Source organism: Aquarana catesbeiana, linkage group LG02 (genome assembly GCF_042186555.1).
Source record: "Aquarana catesbeiana isolate 2022-GZ linkage group LG02, ASM4218655v1, whole genome shotgun sequence".
Classification (NCBI taxonomy): Eukaryota; Metazoa; Chordata; class Amphibia; order Anura; family Ranidae; genus Aquarana; species Aquarana catesbeiana.
Genome location: NC_133325.1, coordinates 92,623,646 through 92,641,598, shown reverse-complemented (window position 1 = coordinate 92,641,598; position 17,953 = coordinate 92,623,646). Strand labels below are relative to the sequence as shown.

General features: G+C 44.1%; 1 protein-coding gene across 3 annotated transcripts in view; it reads left to right on the top strand.

The window, feature by feature from the left end:
- The window catches only part of LOC141127055 (uncharacterized), a 174,829-nt gene that overhangs the window by 36,554 nt on the left and 120,322 nt on the right, over positions 1–17,953 (top strand). For all 3 annotated transcript variants that reach the window (XM_073613198.1, XM_073613197.1, XM_073613196.1), the window contains exon 7: positions 3,269–3,303. In XM_073613198.1, coding sequence (XP_073469299.1) covers positions 3,269–3,303 — 35 coding nt within the window. The remainder of the gene's footprint in view (positions 1–3,268; positions 3,304–17,953) is intronic.

Genomic DNA, 17,953 nt, shown 5'->3' with positions numbered 1-17,953 from the left:
GGTTGGCATTCAGGATCTTGGAAATCTTCTTTTAGCCTATGCCATCTTTATGTTGAGCAACAATTCTTTTTTTCAGATCCCCAGAGAGTTCTTTGCCATGCAATGCCATGTTGAACTTCCAGTATGAGAGAGTGAGGGTGTACTCTCTTAGGGTGTACTCACTTTTGTTGTCAGCGGTTTAGACATTAATGGCTCTGTGAGTTATTTTGAGGGGACAAATTTACACTGTTATACAAGGTACACTCACATGAAATGATATAATAAAATATTTACAAAAATATACACACTGTATATACACATATACACTCACCGGCCACTTTATCAGGTGCACCTGTTCAATTGCTTGGTAACACAATTGCTAAGCAGCCAATCACATGGCAGCAATTCAGTGCATTTAGGCATCTAGACATGGTGAAGACAACCTGCTGAAGTTCAAACCGAGCATCAGAATGGGGAAGAAATGGGGTTTAAGTGACTTTGAACGTGGCATGGTTGGTGCCAGACGGCCCGGTCTGAGTATTTCAAAAACTGATGATCTACTGGGATATTCACACACAAGTTTCCAGAGAATGGTCCAAAAAAGAAAAAATATCCAGTGAGCGGCAGTTGTGTGGAGGAAAATGCTTTGTTGATGTCAGAGGAGAATGGGCAGACTGGTTTGAGATGATAGAAAGGCAACAGTAACTCAAATAACTATTCGTTACAACCAAGGTATGCAGAATACCATCTCTGAATGCACAACACATCTAACCTTGAAGCAGATGGGCTACAGCATCAGAAGACCACACCATGTGCCACTCCTGTCAGCTAAAAACAGGAATCTGAGGCTACAATTGACACAGGCTTAGCAAAATTGGACAATAGAAGATTGGAAAAACGTTGCTTGGTCTGATGAGTCTCCATTTCAGCTGCGACATTCAAATGGTAGGGTCAGAATTTGGCGTAAACATTGTGAAAGCATGGATCCATCCTGCCTTGTATCAACGGTTCAGGCTGGTGGTGGTGTAATGGTGTGGGAGATATTTTCTTGGCATACTTTGAGCCAGTAGTGTAATTAGGTTTCATGCTGCCCTAGGCCTGACTAAACTCGTGCACCCCCTAATTTAAATATGACCCACCCCTTTCTGTCAGGGCCACACCCCTTGCTGTTTAAGACCCGCCCTGCAATTTTCGAGTGGGGACACTAGTTCTGAGGGCCTGGGGGGGCAATGGATTTCCTTAATTTGCATAGATTTCCTCTCACTTCCTGTTTGGCTATGGGGCAGGAAGTGAAGGGAAATCTCTGCAATTGGACAAGGATGGTAAAAAAATAAACTGACAGGGGTTATAACCCTCCCTTACTCTATCCAAAATGAAAAAAAAAGTGTTGCCTATAGTTCTACTTTAAGCACAAATTTCTGATAATTTTATGGAAAGGACTATTAATATTATTATTATTATACAGGATTTATATAGCGCCAACAGTTTACGCAGCTCTTTACAATATAAAAGCAAGACAATACAGTTATAATACAATAAAATACAATACAATAAAATACAAGAGGATTAAGAGGGCCCTGCTCAGAAGAGCTTACAATCTAATAGGACTAAGAAGATAATAACCATTGCAGCAGAAAACATATAGCAAAGTGAGGAAGGTTTTTGGTCCAGGATGATAGGACTGTCAAAGTTAGAAGCTTGGCAAAGTTAGAAGTTGGCATTCCCCCAGTTGCGGAATGCCAACCGCCCGCATACCGGAGGCAGTGTGGCCACTTTATGGGGGAGCTAAACTAATTTGCCTCTCAGCCCAGTCCTCCCCATGAGACTGGTGCTACAGTGTAGCGCAAGCCGGCGGGAAATCTTTCCATGCTGCCCCCCTGCAAAGTGCTGCCCTAGGCCTGGGCCTTTTCGGCCTAGGCCAGGATACAGCATTGCTTTGGGCCCCTTAGTACCAATTGAACATTGTTTAAATGCCACGGCCTACCTGAGTATTGTTGCTGACCATGTCCATCCCTTTATGACTACAGTGTACCTATCTTCTGATGGCTCCTTCCAGCAGGATAATGCACCATGTCACAAAGCTCAAATCATCTCACCGCTGGTTTCTTGAACATGACAATAAGGTCATTGTACTCGAATGGCCTGCACAGTCACCAGATCTCAATCCAACAAATCTGCAGAAACTGTGTAATGCTGTCATGTCAATGTGGACCAAAATCTCTGAGGAATGTTTCCAACACCTTGTTGAATCTATGCCAGAAAGAATAAAGGCAGTTCTGAAGGCAAAAGGGTGTCCAAGCCAGTACTAATAAAGTGGCCGGTGACTGTATATATCTATAGCTATCTCCATCTGTATCCAGTCAGCCATAATATTATGACCATTGACAAATAAAGGGAATAACGTTAATTATCTCACTACAATGGCATCTGAAAGTGGGTGGATTATATCAATCATCAAGTAAACATGTTGCCCTTGAAGTTGATGTGCTGAAAGCAGAAAAAAATTAGCAAGCGTAAGGATTTGAACAACTTTGACAAGGGTCAAATTGTAATGGCTAGACAGTGGTCTGCAGTGGTCAGGACCTACCAAAAGTGGTCCAAGGAAAGAAAACCAGTGACAGGGCCATGGGCAGCCAGGGCACATTGATGCAAGTGGGGAGCAAACAATGGCCCGTGTTGTCCGATCCAACAGAAATGCTACTGTAGCTCATAATGCTGATTCCGATAGAAAGGTGTCAGAACACACAGTGTATCGCAGTTTGTTGTGTATGAGGCTGCATAGCCGCAAAAAGGCCAATGTGACCATGCTGACCTGTGTCCACAGCCAAAAGCACCTACAATGGACACATGAGTATCAGAACTGTATCAGAACTGTACCACAGAGCAATGGAAGAAGGTGGCCTGATCTGATGAATCACGTTTACTTTTACATCATGTGGATGGCCGGGTGCGTATGCGTTGCTTACCTGGAGAGGGCATGGCACAGGATGCAGTCGATGGAGGCTGTGTGATGCTTTAGGTAATGTTCTGCTGGGAAACCTTGGGTCCTGCAATTCATGTGGCTGTTACTTTGCAGTCCATGCCTCAATGGGTCAGGGCTGTTTTGGCAGCAAAAGAAGACCTACTCAATATTAGATGGGTGGTCATAATGTTATGGCCAATTTGGTGTGTGTGTGTAAAATATATATATATATATATAATGTAGACAAATATAATCAATTTAGCCATGCAGCTGCGGTGTGTTATACATGATTTTCCTTGTTAATATTGTTCATGTTCTTTATTACAGGAAAAAATTGAGATTTGATAGAATGCCTAATCCTGGTAAGATATTAAATCAAAGCAAACTTTTCACAGACAATTAAATATTATCTTCTATTGCAGTAATCATTATAAAGCTTAGATTAGAGGTATCTCTAATCATATTAATCCAAGATAGGAAGGCGCGCACCCGACATATTGCTATTACTAAGGCTGCTCATGGATGAGTTTTTTTTTTTGTCATTTAATCAGCGGGTTAAATGAAAAAAGTGACCCAATTCCCCCATACACACATTTACATACAGCTGAGCTATTGTATTCTGACAGTGTGGAGACTGTCTCAGTGTCAGATTACACTGATCAGAGTTGCAGGCTATAGCTTGCAGCGCTGATTAAGCAGTTAAAATCCAACAGGATGGTTGTATAGAAGTTGACAGGTTGATAGGTTTTCATTTGTGTTGGAAGAAAGAATGTTCTGGGTTGTGTTCAGCTTTAAAGCTAAACTCTTGCCCTGTATACAGTCAGGTCCATAAACATTGGGACATCGACACAATTCTAATCTTTTTGGCTCTATACACCACCACAATGGATTTGAAATGAAATGAACAAGATGTGCTTTAACTGTAGACTTTCAGCTTTAATTTGAGGGTATTTACATCCAAATCAGGTGAACGGTGTAGGAATTACAACAGTTTGTATATGTGCCTCCCACTTTTTAAGGGACCAAAAGTAATGGGACAGATTAACAATCATCCATCAAACTTTCACTTTTTAATACTTGGTTGCAAATCCTTTGCAGTCAATTAAAGCCTGAAGTCTGGAATGCATAGACATCACCAGACGCTGGGTTTCATCCCTGGTGATGCTCTGCCAGGCCTCAACTGCAACTGTCTTCAGTACCTGCTTGTTCTTGGGGCATTTTCCCTTCAATTTTGTCTTCAGCAAGTGAAATGCATGCTCAATTGGATTCAGGTCAGGTGATTGACTGTGCCATTGCATAACATTCCACTTCTTTCCCTTAAAAAACTCTTTGGTTACTTTCACAGTATGCTTTGGGTCATTGTCCATCTGCACTGTGAAGCGTCGTCCAGTGAGTTCTGAAGCATTTTGCTGAATATGAGCAGATAATATTGCCCGAAACACTTCAGAATTCATCCTGCTGCTTTTGTCAGCAGTCACATCATCAATAAATACAAGAGAACCAGTTCCATTGGCAGCCATACATGCCCACGCCATGACACTACCACCACCATGCTTCACTGATGAGGTGGTATGCTTTGGATCATGAGCAGTTCCTTTCCTTCTCCATACTCTTCTCTTCCCATCACTCTGGTACGATTGGATCTTGGTATCATCTGTCCATAGGATGTTGTTCCAGAACTGTGAAGGCTTTTTTAGATGTTAGTTGTTTGGCAAACTCTAATCTGGCCTTCCTGTTTTTGAGGCTCACCAATGGTTTACATCTTGTGGTGAACCCTCTGTATTCACTCTGGTAAACTTTTCTCTTGGTTGTTGACTTTGATACACATACACCTACCTCCTGGAGAGTGTTCTTGATCTGGCCAACTGTTGTGAAGGGTGTTTTCTTCACCAGGCAAAGAATTCTTCGGTCATCCACCACAGTTGTTTTCCTTCCGGGTCTTTTGGTGTTGCTGAGCTCACCGGTCCGTTCTTTCTTTTTAAGGATGTTCCAAACAGTTGATTTGGCCACACCTAATGTTTTTGCTATCTCTCTGATGAGTTTGTTTTGTATTTTCAGCCTAATGATGGCTTGCTTCACTGATAGTGACAGCTCTTTGGATCTTATATTGAGACTTGACAGCAACAGATTCCAAATGCAAATAGCACACTTGAAATGAACTCTGGACCTTTTATCTGCTCCTTGTAAATGGGATAATGATGGAATCACACATACCTGGCCATGAAACAGCTGAGCAGTCAATTGGCCCATTACTTTTGGTCCCTTAAAAAGTGGGAGGCACATATACAAACTATTATAATTCCTACACCGTTCACCTGACTTGGATGTAAATACCCTCAAATTAAAGCTGAAAGTCTGCAGTTAAAGCACATCTTGTTTGTTTCATTTCAAATCCATTGTGGTGGTGTATAGAGCCAAAAATATTAGAATTGTGTTGATGTCCCAATACTTATGGACCGGACTGTATAGTGGCGTACCTATGGGTTGTGTGGGGGGGCTGGTGCCACACATTGGGGAGTGTCAGGCCAGCTATCATGGACAGGACAAGGCAGGGCGGGTGCTCTGTAGCTGCGGCTGGCTCTCTGTATTTGTGCGTGTCAGCAGTGGCTGCTCCTCTGTTATTCAGCTCACAGTCGGGCTCTTTACTGCCACCTCTGGCTGCTTCCTGCATGTGCACCCCTAGTGGATTGCAGCTCCTCTTGTGTCTCACAGGGACATGTAGAAACAGGACCTGGGAGTGGGACTAGGAAGACCACCTTACAAGTGGGGGCTGTGAGTACAAGTGAAGGCAGGAGGCTGTTTGTGTACAGGGGGGTAGCAGCTGAGTGTGTACAGGTGTGTGTGTGTGGGGGGGGGCTGAGTGTGTACAAGTGTGTGTGTGGTTGGAGGGACAGCTGAGTGTGTACAAGTAGGTGTGTGTGTGGGGGGGGAGCTGAGTGTGTGCAGGTAGGTGTGTGTGTGGGGGGGAGCTGATTGTGTACAGGTGTTTGTGTGGGGGTGGATAGCTGAGTGTGTACAGGTGTGTGTCTGGGGGGGAGCTGAGTGTGTACAGGTAGGTGTGTGTGGGGGGGAGCTGAGTGTGTACAGGTGTGTGTGTGGGGGGGGGGGCTGAGTGTGTACAAGTGTGTGTGTGTGTGTGTGTGTGTGTGTGTGGTTGGAGGGGCAGCTGAGTGTGTACAGGTGTGTGGGGGTGGGGAGCTGAGTGTGTACAAGTGTGTGTGTGGTTGGAGGGGCAGCTGAGTGTGTACAGGTAGGTGGGTGTGTGTGTGGGGGGGAGCTGAGTGTGTACAAGTGTTTGTGTGTGGTTGGAGGGGCAGCTGAGTGTGTACAAGTGTGTGTGTGTGTGGGGGGAGCTGAGTGTGTACTGGTGTGTGGGGGGGAGCTGAGTGTGTACAGGTAGGTGTGTGTGGGGGGGAGCTGAGTGTGTACAAGTGTGTGTGTGTGTATGGGGGGGGAGCTTAGTGTGTACAAGTGTGTGTGTGTGTGTGTGTGTGGTTGGAGGGGCAGCTGAGTGTGTACAGGTGTGTGTGTGTGGTTGGAGGGGCAGCTGAGTGTGTACAGGTGTGTGTGTGTGTGTGGGGGGGGAGCTGAGTGTGTACAGGTAGGAGTGTGGGGGGGGTGGGGAACTGAGTGTGTACAAGTGTGTGTGTGGGGGGGGGAGCTGAGTGTGTACAGGTAGGTGTGGGGGGGGGGCTGATTGTGTACAGGTGTGTGTGTGAGGGGGAGCTGAGTGTGTACAAGTGTGTGTGTGTGTGGTTGGAGGTGCAGCTGAGTGTGAGCAGGTGTGTGTGGGGGGAGCTGAGTGTGTACAGGTGTGTGTGGGGGGGGGGTGGGGAGCTGAGTGTGAGCAGGTGTGTGTGGGGGGGGAGCTGAGTGTGTACAGGTGTGTGTGGGGGGGGGGAGCTGAGTGTGTAAAGGTGTGTGTGTAAAAAGCCAAAAAATTAAGTTGCGCTATTAAATGAAGTAAACAAATTAGCATGATGTGGTGAACAGATAATCCTACGAGACAACTAAATTAATTCAAAAACATAAGATGTGAAAACCCTACAGTGATGAGCTGGTAAGGGTGATCAAAAATCCAAATGTAGTGACATACTGTAATAATTATTGATCTTATATAGTGACAAATACACATAACCTATTAGGTGAAACAAAGGCAAATAGTCCAAAAAATATGTGGATATCGTGAATTAGAACATTTTTGAATAAGCCAACAGATGAGCACATATACTAAATAAAAAATGTGAATAAAAGTAAAAAAGTCAAAATAAAAGTCTCTTCAATAGTGTCTCCCAACAGGGAGAGAATGATAAGAACACCCTGTGAAGGATCTTCTCAATTCAAAGAACACCGTGACTCCACCACCATATAGATTGAAGGCTTACCAGCTAGACAAGCTGTCAAAGCTTGTGGCTAATACCCAGCCAGGGCCTTTGAATCCTCCCAGCGCCTCCAGTGGCCAAGGGGCCGAGCATTCCTGTGGACTTTATAGGTGACCAGCAGTTCAGACAGGCGGCCACAAACGTATCCTCAGAGGGTGAATTAAGCCTAAAAAACAAGACAAAAAAGGTTTGCCATCGGTAAAACCAGGTGGTGTTTATTTGTAAAAAAGTCTATACAAACAGACAGACCAGGTAAAAGTTTCCATAAACAAGCTAAGCCGGCTGGCAAAAAGAATACAAACACGCCTGTGCAAGAGGAACATGAAAAAACAGCGCGGTGACGTCAGCACGTCGCTCTTCCCTACCCGTTTCGTCACTAAGCGGACATTGTCCTGGGGCTGTAAAAACAGGTGGATGAACCAGGGTTTTACTGACCAACCCCCCCCCCCCCCCCCCCCACTGAGGTCCACCTTAACATAACCACTGCCGGTACGGCATGGTGGAATTTATACAACTTGACATGTTTGGCAGGTAGTAGAGCTGCACGATTATTTGTTAAAGAACCGAGATCGCGATTCAACCCCCTTCGCGATCTTAACACAGCATTTCTCCCAATTCAGCTGTTAAAAAAAAAAAAAAAAAAAAGCAGGCAGTCTGCCAACTTTATCACAACATCGCTTAGGCGGAGATAAAGAGAAAAATTGTAACATTTTGTTCTTTTATGAATAGATCATAGGAATGAACTTCGGTCTGTAGATGAGGGCAGTTTAACCACTTAAAGACTAAACCTTTTTCTGACACTTGTTGCTTACAAGAAAATTACTAAATTGCTAGAAAATTACTTAGAACCCACTAAAATTTTATATATTTTTTAGCAGAGACCCTAGGGAATAAAATGGCAGTTGTTGCAATATTTTATGACACACAGTATTTGCGCAGCGGTCTTTCAAACGCAATATTTTTGGGAAAAAATACACTTTAAAAAATTTTAAAAACTAAACAGTAAAGTTAGCCCAATTTTTTTTTATGCCGCGAACATCATGATCTTTATTCAAAGCAAAAAAATCGTGATTCTTATGTTAGCCAGAATCATGCAGCTTTAGCAGGTAGTAACACTACCAAGTGTCACCCATTCAAGTGAATTGGACCTTGGTGCAGCCACGTGTAATGCACATGCTTGTGGTGCAGTGCAGCAGGCTGTCACTGGTTAAACCAGGCATTTAGAAGGTGACATATCACCTCCGAGCCGCCTGTCAAATAATTCTGAAAATTGTGGATCATTTTTAAGAAGGGCAAGTTAACACCGCCACAAACGTAAACAATTTGTAGATTTCCTATCACTTCATGTTGAGTCCCTGGACAAACTGGCAAGAGATTCAACCCTTCCCTTCTATATCCAAAACAACCAATAAAAGGGCTATCTATGGATTTGTTATGGCATTAGAGTTGCAGTAAACCTAGGGACTATTTACGAAAAAAATTGAGAAAGAGAATAAAAACATAACATGGGTTACCTATAGTATTGTGAACAGTAGATACCAGCAACATTAGTTTCACCAACTGCTTTATAAATCTAACAATTCACTAAGAAACTTTAATAAACTGTGATATGCCATTCACTCAAGACTTTATAATAAAACATTAAATCAATTATTCTACCAATTTTTTAATTTTTTTAAATATAATTCCATGCTCAGAACTGTATCTAAAAGAAAATCATACATCTCTAAACCAAAGCAAGTACACAGTATACATTATGCACTGCTGAAATCATCGATAAAAAAATTCACTACTACTGCAATGAATCTGTTATTTTGTAGTCATTGCTCCTTTAATTCATGTGTACGATGTGAACAGAAAGGAGGTTGTCAAAGGTGTAGCTCTGTTTATTTTAGCCCACGGACCATAAATCCATTGTATTGTAAAGCCTTATGTAAAAGTAACCCAAGAGAAATAATTTGGAACACCAAATGCAGCGTATTTTCAAATAGATTTAATGTTTAATAGGCTTTGCAAACTGTATAAAATAAAGACTTCAATATCACATGCTGAATGACGGTTTTTCGTCAGCCACGACTACATTCCCCACTATAATATTACATGCAGAATGAGAGTTTTTTTATCAGCTACACTTGATTTCCCAACCACATTAGAGTCTTTAAACAGGAGTACATTCATGTCTACAAAAAGTATGTGTATATGCTTTTACAGTAAGGGCTAGTTTACACTTGCTTTAGAACATGGCTTTGGTCACGCTTTGTTAAAGCTCTCTGAACGCCAGTCAAAGCTCATGTCACTAAATAAGATGGTTAGCTTATAGTCCTATTTACACTTTGTTTTTGCTTGGTGCTTTGGTGAGGCTTCGATGGGGCTTCGATGAGGCTTCGGTGGTGCTTCAGTGGGGCTTCAAGCGAGCTTTGCCATAGACTTCTATGGAGGATTTGAAGACGCTTTGAAGCACCACTAAAGCTACATGGGGTATAATTTTTGAAGCAAAGCGGAAGCAAAGCAAAAATCAAGGTGTAAATAGGACTGTAAGCAAACCATTTTATTTAGTGACAGCAGCTTTGACTAAAGTTCAAAGCCTGGCCATAGCCTTGTTTTGAAGCAAGTGTAAACTATCCGTTAATGTGTGTTGAAGCTGAAGCAGTGTAATGCCCCGTACACACGGTCGGATTTTCCGATGGAAAATGTCCGATCGGAGCGTGTTGTCGGAAATTCCGACCGTGTGTGGGCGCCATCGGACATTTTCCATCAGATTTTCCGACACACAAAGTTGGACAGCAGGAGATAAAAATTTTCCGACAACAAAATCCGATCGCGTCAATTCCGACCGTGTGTGGCCTGTTCCGACGCACAAAGTGCCACGCATGCTCAGAAGAAATTCCGACACGGGACAGCTCGTTCTGGTAAACTTAGCGTTCGCAATGGATACTGCACTTTCGTCACGCTGCAATGTAAAAAAAGGTTTAATACAGCGCACTATCTATCTTCTTCTTTATAATGTGACAAGAATTAAGTAGTTTTGCTGCTCATATTCACACACACTTCTCACAAACTTTTATTGTGTTTTTTAGTGGGATTCCCTCAATATATTGTTATTAGTTGTCACATTTGACAGTTTTATATTTTTTTGGATTTTTTTTTTGGTTTTTAAGCCTTTTTTTTTCTTTAATGTTTGTATTTTTTCCAAGGCTGATCTTTGTTCAATGTTATTTTTATTTTTACTCCAGAATATTTTTGGGTGTGTTTTGTGTGGCAAGTTACCCCCAACACCATTGATATCTTTTATTATTTAATCTCCAGGAGATTTTTTGTTGTTGGTGTCCCTTGTTCATTTCACATTGTATATTAGAAATGTACCTGAATCCTCACAAACAAACCATCATTTTGGAAATAAAACACATAGGAGAGTATAATTCAAAACAAAAATCCTTTATTAAGGTATCAGAACCAAGCAAAGAGGAAGGCAACACTGGATCAACAAGAGAAATTAGAGAAGCCTGGGACCCCCACGGCAGACATCAATTCTTAGGTGGCCTGAGGAGTCCATATATAAGGGAGGGCAGTCTGGTCCGGGATTCACAGAGACTTGGATAGCAGCAGATGACATCAGTGTCCCCAGGCTGTGGTACCACAAGAGGCTGCATCTTTTGGCCGACCAGACTGGATCCAGGGCAATCACTCTCTGGTCTTCCTTTCACACTTCCTTCCGGGCTGTGGCTGTGCAGTAGGAGATGTGGCAGGAGGAGGAGTAGGACCTGGAGGAGGAGGAGGAGGAGTAGGACCTGGAGGAGGAGGAGGACTGGGAGGACCTGGAGGAGGACTGGGAGGACCTGGAGGAGGACTGGGAGGACCTGGAGGAGAGGGAGGAGGAGGACCATCCCAAAGCTGTGTGTGAGGTGTAAGTTGGCCCCTCACACCTTTCTCCAGAGCCTCTGATATGAGGCCTGACACATGGCTTGTTGGCCCTCCTCCATCCTCTGCATTTTATAGGCAATGAATGCCGCAAGGTTCTCCTGCATGGTGTGTGGTGCTCCCAGGACCTCTGTAGCCCTCCAAAAGAATCTGATAGCCGCCTCCTCTAGGCTACTCCTCCTGCTGCCACTTTCTGTTTTCAGGGTGGGTGGAGGGACCTGCAGATCAGCCACCTCCTGGCTGAGACTTCCCTGTGTATGAAAAAGGGACATGGTTTTAGTTTTGGCATCATCAATCACAATCATAAATTAGTACTCCCAACTAACATCTAGTTAACATCATTGATTGGACAACCAGCAATATTTAGAGGAATGCTATACCTGGCTCAATCTGGGCTCCTCCACATATGGCCTGGAAGGCCCAGGTTGGGCGTCAGAAGCCTCAGCCGGGGGGGGAGGAAGCGTGGAAGGAAGACTTGAGAGGGATGGCCTGGGTTCAGTCTGGCCTGCCAGAAAGTGCAGCCTGTCGTAGTACAACATCCTGGGGACATAGATGTCATCTGCTGCTCCAGATCTCTGTGAATCCAGGACTTTCTTGCACTCCCTCAGATATGTGCTCCTCAGGCCACCAATGAAAATCTTTAAATAGGTGATGTCTGCCGTGGGGATCACCTGCTTCACAAGTTCACACAATTGCTCCAGTGCTGCCTTCCTCTTTGCTTGGTTTTTGAAATGGGGGTGGGTAATCTCCCACAGACAGGGCAGCTCCCTTAGCATATCAATGAATAGTGACATGAAGTCAGTATCTCTCATTAAGATATCCATGTTCACTGCAAGACACAACACAAGACAAAGCCTAATGTCAGACCAAACTCTCCTAATCTTGTTACAATATAGGCCTCAATCTAGAAGCAGTATAGGCCCAAGTTTGTCTCTTACCTTCGTTCTTACGATCGGCGCGTCCAATGCTCCTTCCTCCGCTCACAGATCGTACGTAATACGCACGCGTGTTATGCTTTATACACACTGCGCATGTGTGTAACTCCGCCCGCCCCTGACGTTCTTTCTATTCTATTCCCCGCCCCTTTTCGTTCGGCGCAGTGGGGGAAGAGCATGATGGCGGAGTTACACCAGGTGCGTGATAATTCGAACAACGAGGAGGAGGAGGAAAGCCCGGATCCAGGCACGTCCCGATCCAGAAGGAGACGTTTTAAGGCCACAAATATGTCGTTTGGGGAGATGTTGGAGATGGTCGACATCATGAAGAAGTCCGACTATGATGGAAAATATGGGCCTTACCCCAACCCCAACATCAGAAAGGCCAAAATCATTGGTAAAGTGGTCCGGAGTCTGGAGAGGAATTTCGGGGTACGAAGATCAAAAGATCAGCTCAGGAAGCGGTGGTCGGACCTGAAGTTGAGAGAGCCAGAGCAGTACCGAAAGATCCGGAGAGTGCTGCAAAAAAGTAAGTAGTTGTGCTGTGTTCATATTCTTTCTGTCTTTATTCCGTTCGTTCTGCTCCATATGCTTTTAGTAATTGTAACGTTTAAAAGGGCAACTTTAATGTTCATGGGCCCATTATTCGTTCGTATCAAACATTTTTCTTTCGGCCTCTAGAACACCATTGTTTAGGCCATATGCATTTTCACACTTTTTTTTTGGGCCTACTTGGATGCCAAATATTAGTTTGTGTAGATGGGTTTGTTACTAGAATGAAATGCAAACTAGATTGTGTGTAAGGAGAGGACACTGAGCAGCTGTTTTCACATCTGGACACTGGAGCACTAGTGTGGGACCCCAGAACACCATTTTTATTAGGGGGGGCACACAGGTGCTCCAGTGTATACTATAGGGGGGGTTACATCTGTGAAGCTTGTACCAAACAGGTAAAGTATTGCAGCTTGACAAAGGGCAATAAAAAATATACATCTTGGAACTCGGCTAAAATAGACAATTGTACCCCACTTCCAAGCAATGTTTCCTATTTCTATAGTTCTGCCATCAAATATCTGTGTGCTAAGTATACCATTTTTGTTTTACATAGGGGAGAAAAGACTCGGAGGTCACTCCTCATCCCAGGAGACCAGAGCCCCCCCCCCTCTGGAAGAAGGGGAAATACCGCAAAACCAAGAAGAAGAGCAGGAGGAAGAAGAAGATGTGGTGGAGATTGGCACCACAACAGGTGAGTGTCTGCGACCACAGGCTCAGGTAAAAGAGATGGCTGGTGGCAGATTTTTGAGACCTGTTTTTTTTGTTCTTTATCTCTTTTTAGGTGATCGTGATGTGAGGGAGAGAGAACGTTTTACATCAGAAAGTGCCCAGATACTGATAGGGGAGATCATGGGATGTAATCTCCAATTGCAAAACATCCAGCAACAAATCACTGATGTTATTAAAAAAAATAATAACATCATTGATGTTTTGGGGCGAATTTAAACCCCACAAAATCACCTGTTTTATGTAATTTAAATTTTTACAATGTTTCGAAAAGCCAAATTTGGAGGATGCACACAGTGTGCCAACATGTGCTATCTGCCATCACGGGAGATCAATGGACGCGTTTTGGGGGTGCAGCCCCTTCCTCAATTATAAAGTAGCGTTGAGGAAGGGCTTGCTCCCCCAAAACACGTCCCTTGATCCCCCCTGATGGCAGATAGCACATATGGACATTCGTAAATTGGTGTGCATCTTCCAAATTTGGCTTTTCCAGGGGGTGAGTTCCCCCCATCTGAACGCTATATCAAACCCAGTTCCTAAATACTGATGTCTGATATAGCCTTCAGGTTTTACCTAATGTGAACTTTGTAAGTTCTAGTTTTTTGGCTTTCTTGTTGGTTTTACACAGGCCTGTTTTATCAGAAATGGATATTTTGATTTTTCATAATGCTAATGCAAACATTTTATACAACAAACATGTTGGTTTGTTTTAAAAACCTTGGGTAAATGCGCATGTGATTGTGCAGGTATAAAAAAGTGCCTTACTCAAGAATGTGTGGATTATTGTCTCAACACTACAACACTTTTGGGGTGATGTAATTGCTGTTTTATGCACAAATGGGGGTTATTTCCTAAGGGCAAATACACTTTGCACTACAAGTGCAGGTTCAGTGCAGTTGCAAGTGCACTTGTAGTGAAAAGTGTTTTTGCATTTAGGAAGTACCAGCCAACACTGTTTTTTATAAGGTTACCCAATCACGACATTTTCTGCACTCAACACATTTCTGTCAGGGTCAGCTTAAACAAACACAAGCAGGAAATGTCCACCAAGAATAGCTTTTGGTTGTTTTTTATTTGAAAAAGGTGTCACAGATTGTCTGGCATATTGATAGCCCCCCTACCCGCAAAGAACTCCAGGTATCGTAACCGGACATCACGGGCATTCAGGGAGGGCAAGCCAGGACGGCCGCTTTCAAGTGCCGTCATTGTTGATGTATTTGGTATTCCGGCCTCAGGCCCAACTGAGCCAGCATAGTTGGCTGAATGTTTTCTTAAAAAATTATGGAGAACACAGCACACCAGTATAATATGGTTCAGTTTATACTCCGCCATATGGATGGGTGTCAGAAATAGTCGGAACCGGCTGGCCAGGATTCCAAATGTGTTCTCCACCACTCTTTGGGCTCTGGCCAGCCGGTAATTAAAAACCCTCTGTTCCGGGGTGAGGGTCCTCATCAGGAATGGCCGCATCAGGTGGTCCCCCAGCGCAAATGCTTCATCAGCAACGAACACAAATGGGAGACCTTCAACATTGTCCTCTGGAGGTGGCAAGTCCAAACTGCCATTCTGGAGACGCCTGTAGAACTCCGTCTGGGCGATGACTCCACCATTGGACATCCGGCCATTCTTCCCCACGTCCACATACAAGAACTCGTAATTAGCCGACACCACCGCCAACATCACTATACTATTAAACCCCTTGTAATTATAATAGTACGACCCCGAGTTGGGTGGTGGGACGATGTGGACGTGTTTCCCATCAATTGCTCCTCCGCAGTTAGGAAAGTCCCACCGCTGGGCAAAGTGGGAGGCCACAGTCTGCCATTCCTGTGGCGTGGAAGGAAACTGTTGAGGAAAAAACAATAAACATTACTATTTTTTCACATAAACCTGGCAAGCAGATTAGACACAAACATTATGGGTCAACCTCCAGATAGCATTTATTAAGGGGAATTTAACAACAACAAAGTATAAGGTACACCTATCATATTCCCCCTCCCCCCCTCTCATGGGCCATTTCTAACATTATAGGGGGGGGGGAAACTCTTGGACAGGTAACCCTCTTCACTTCATTGAGAGATGAATGCCTAAATACAGGGTATTACTTGCAACAGCCCCTCCTTAGTTACACTATTGGCAGCCCACTGGACAGGTAAGAAGTGTCATAATACAAAGATATAAATACACACTGTACACATTTGAGCACATTTGGACATTCTGCTATTACCTATCAAGATAATAATAGGATACAAAAACTTTAAACAGTACTATTGGAAAGTATACAGGCAGGCCCTTGCACTACATGCTTTGGGTAATTCAGCCATAAATCTGACCACAAAAGAGATGGGTATAGTGTGTATGGGTTTGGCAAAGTCAGCAGATAGATGATTGAGGATAGAGAATTGGGATCAGCTGACTTAGCAGTTGGGGGAGGGAGGGTTACCAAAAATTTGGGGACACCACAAAAAAAAGCCTCTGGCCCTCTGCCTGAATTTAAATCCAAAATAACATTTCCAAACATTTTAGGGGGTGTTTGGGGTAAAGCACTACTATGGAGCTGATAAAATACATTGTTAAGTGACTACATGAGGTGAATATAGGGCAGGGGACACCATGCTGGAGAGGTTATTGAAGGGCAAATATGTATGAAGGACATAAAACAATAATTACATAAAAATCCAGCATGCATGAGGACAAAGGGGACATTCACAGCATATTCCAATCATGGTAATTAGGGAATGAGGAAAGAAATACAATATATTAGCAAACATTCAATACAATAAAATGTGATATAAAAGGATAAAAATCTTACCTTCATATACTCCTTCTGCAGAACCTGGATGATGGCAGAACAGGTCTCTGGGATGATGATACCCAGAGCCTGGGGGGAGATGCCTGTCGAGAACTTCAAGTCCTGCAGACTTCTCCCTGTGGCCAAATACCGCAAGGTAGCGACCAACCTCTGCTCCGCAGTGATGGCTTGCCTCATGCAGGTATCCTGCCTGCTGATATAGGGGGTCAGCGAAGCCAACAAACGGTGAAACACGGGGTCCGTCATCCTGAGAAAGTTCCTGAAATCATCAGGATTATTCTCACGGATCTCACGGAGCAAAGGCATATGACAGAACTGGTCACGCTGAAGCAACCAATTCTTGGTCCATGAACTCCTCCCCACCCTGTTCATGGACTGGACTTGTGTCAAGGTCAGGACCCCAACACCAAGCCCCCGCACAGCACGAACTCTACGAGGAGTACGCATACGAAACATGGCTAGAAAACGGTCGGCTGCTCAGAACGAAGTAACAGAACGCACTGAAGAACAGCAAGGCCTGTGAAGAGCGACCTGAAAACCAGTAACGAACGAACAAGAATACAGTGACTAAAGTCACGCGGAACTTGCTTGCACGCACTGAAGAGCAGATACAAACCCACAAGCACAAACTGAACGGCAGAAAACGATCTGAAAGCCACGAGTCTGAAAAAGCGCGAATCGTCTCTCACCAAACTTTTACTAACACGAGATTAGCAAAAGGAGCCCAAAGGGTGCTGCGCTTGGTTCTGAACCGGCCTTTTCTAGTCTCGTCGTACGTGCTTGACGTCACCGCGTTCTTGGCGATCGGAAATTCCGACAACTTTGTGCGACCGTGTGTAGGCAAAACAAGTTTGAGCCAACATCCGTAGGAAAAAATCCGAGGATTTTGTTGTCGGAATGTCCGATCAATGTCCGACCGTGTGTACGGGGCATAAATGAGCCCTAAAAGTGAAATAGCTAATTCTCACCACTCTACACTGTTCTCCTATGGTATTGGGTACCACAGACTCATGTATAACTGGCCAGTTTCGCCGGTCCCTCAAGCTGCATTGGGGGAATTTTGGATATGAGTAGTTCAGTTGTAGCTGGCTATATACTGAGACAGTGTTTCAGCTATCCTTGCTTTGGTTTTTTTGTTGACATCAGGGGTCAGCGATGTGAAAGTTTACAAAACAGGCTGCATGCAACTGGACCTTAGCATCAGTGCACAACTTTGGGAGCAGAAATAAACCAGTTACAGGTGGAAGAGATGGGAATTCTGGGATATTCCGGCTATAGACTCTACTGCTGTGATGAAAACACATTAAAATTGTTTTAGTCAAATAATGAAAATTACAGTAGTGTTGAGCCTGTTTTACTGTAATGCCGCATACACACGGTCGGACTTTTCGTCTACAAAAGTCCGACAGCCTGTCCGACAGACTTCCGACGTACTTTCGGCGGACTTGCGGCAGACTTTCTTACGAACGGACTTGCACACACACGACCACACAAAAGTACGACAGCCTAGTACGCGGTGACGTACACCAAGTCCGACGAGACTATAAAACGGAAGTTCAATAGCCCGTACGACACCCTTTGGGCTCCTTCTGCTAATCTCGTGTTTATCTCGTGTTAGTAGAAGTTTGGTGAGAGACGATTCGCGCTTGTGAGACTCGTATTTTTCAGTTCGTTTTAACTGTTG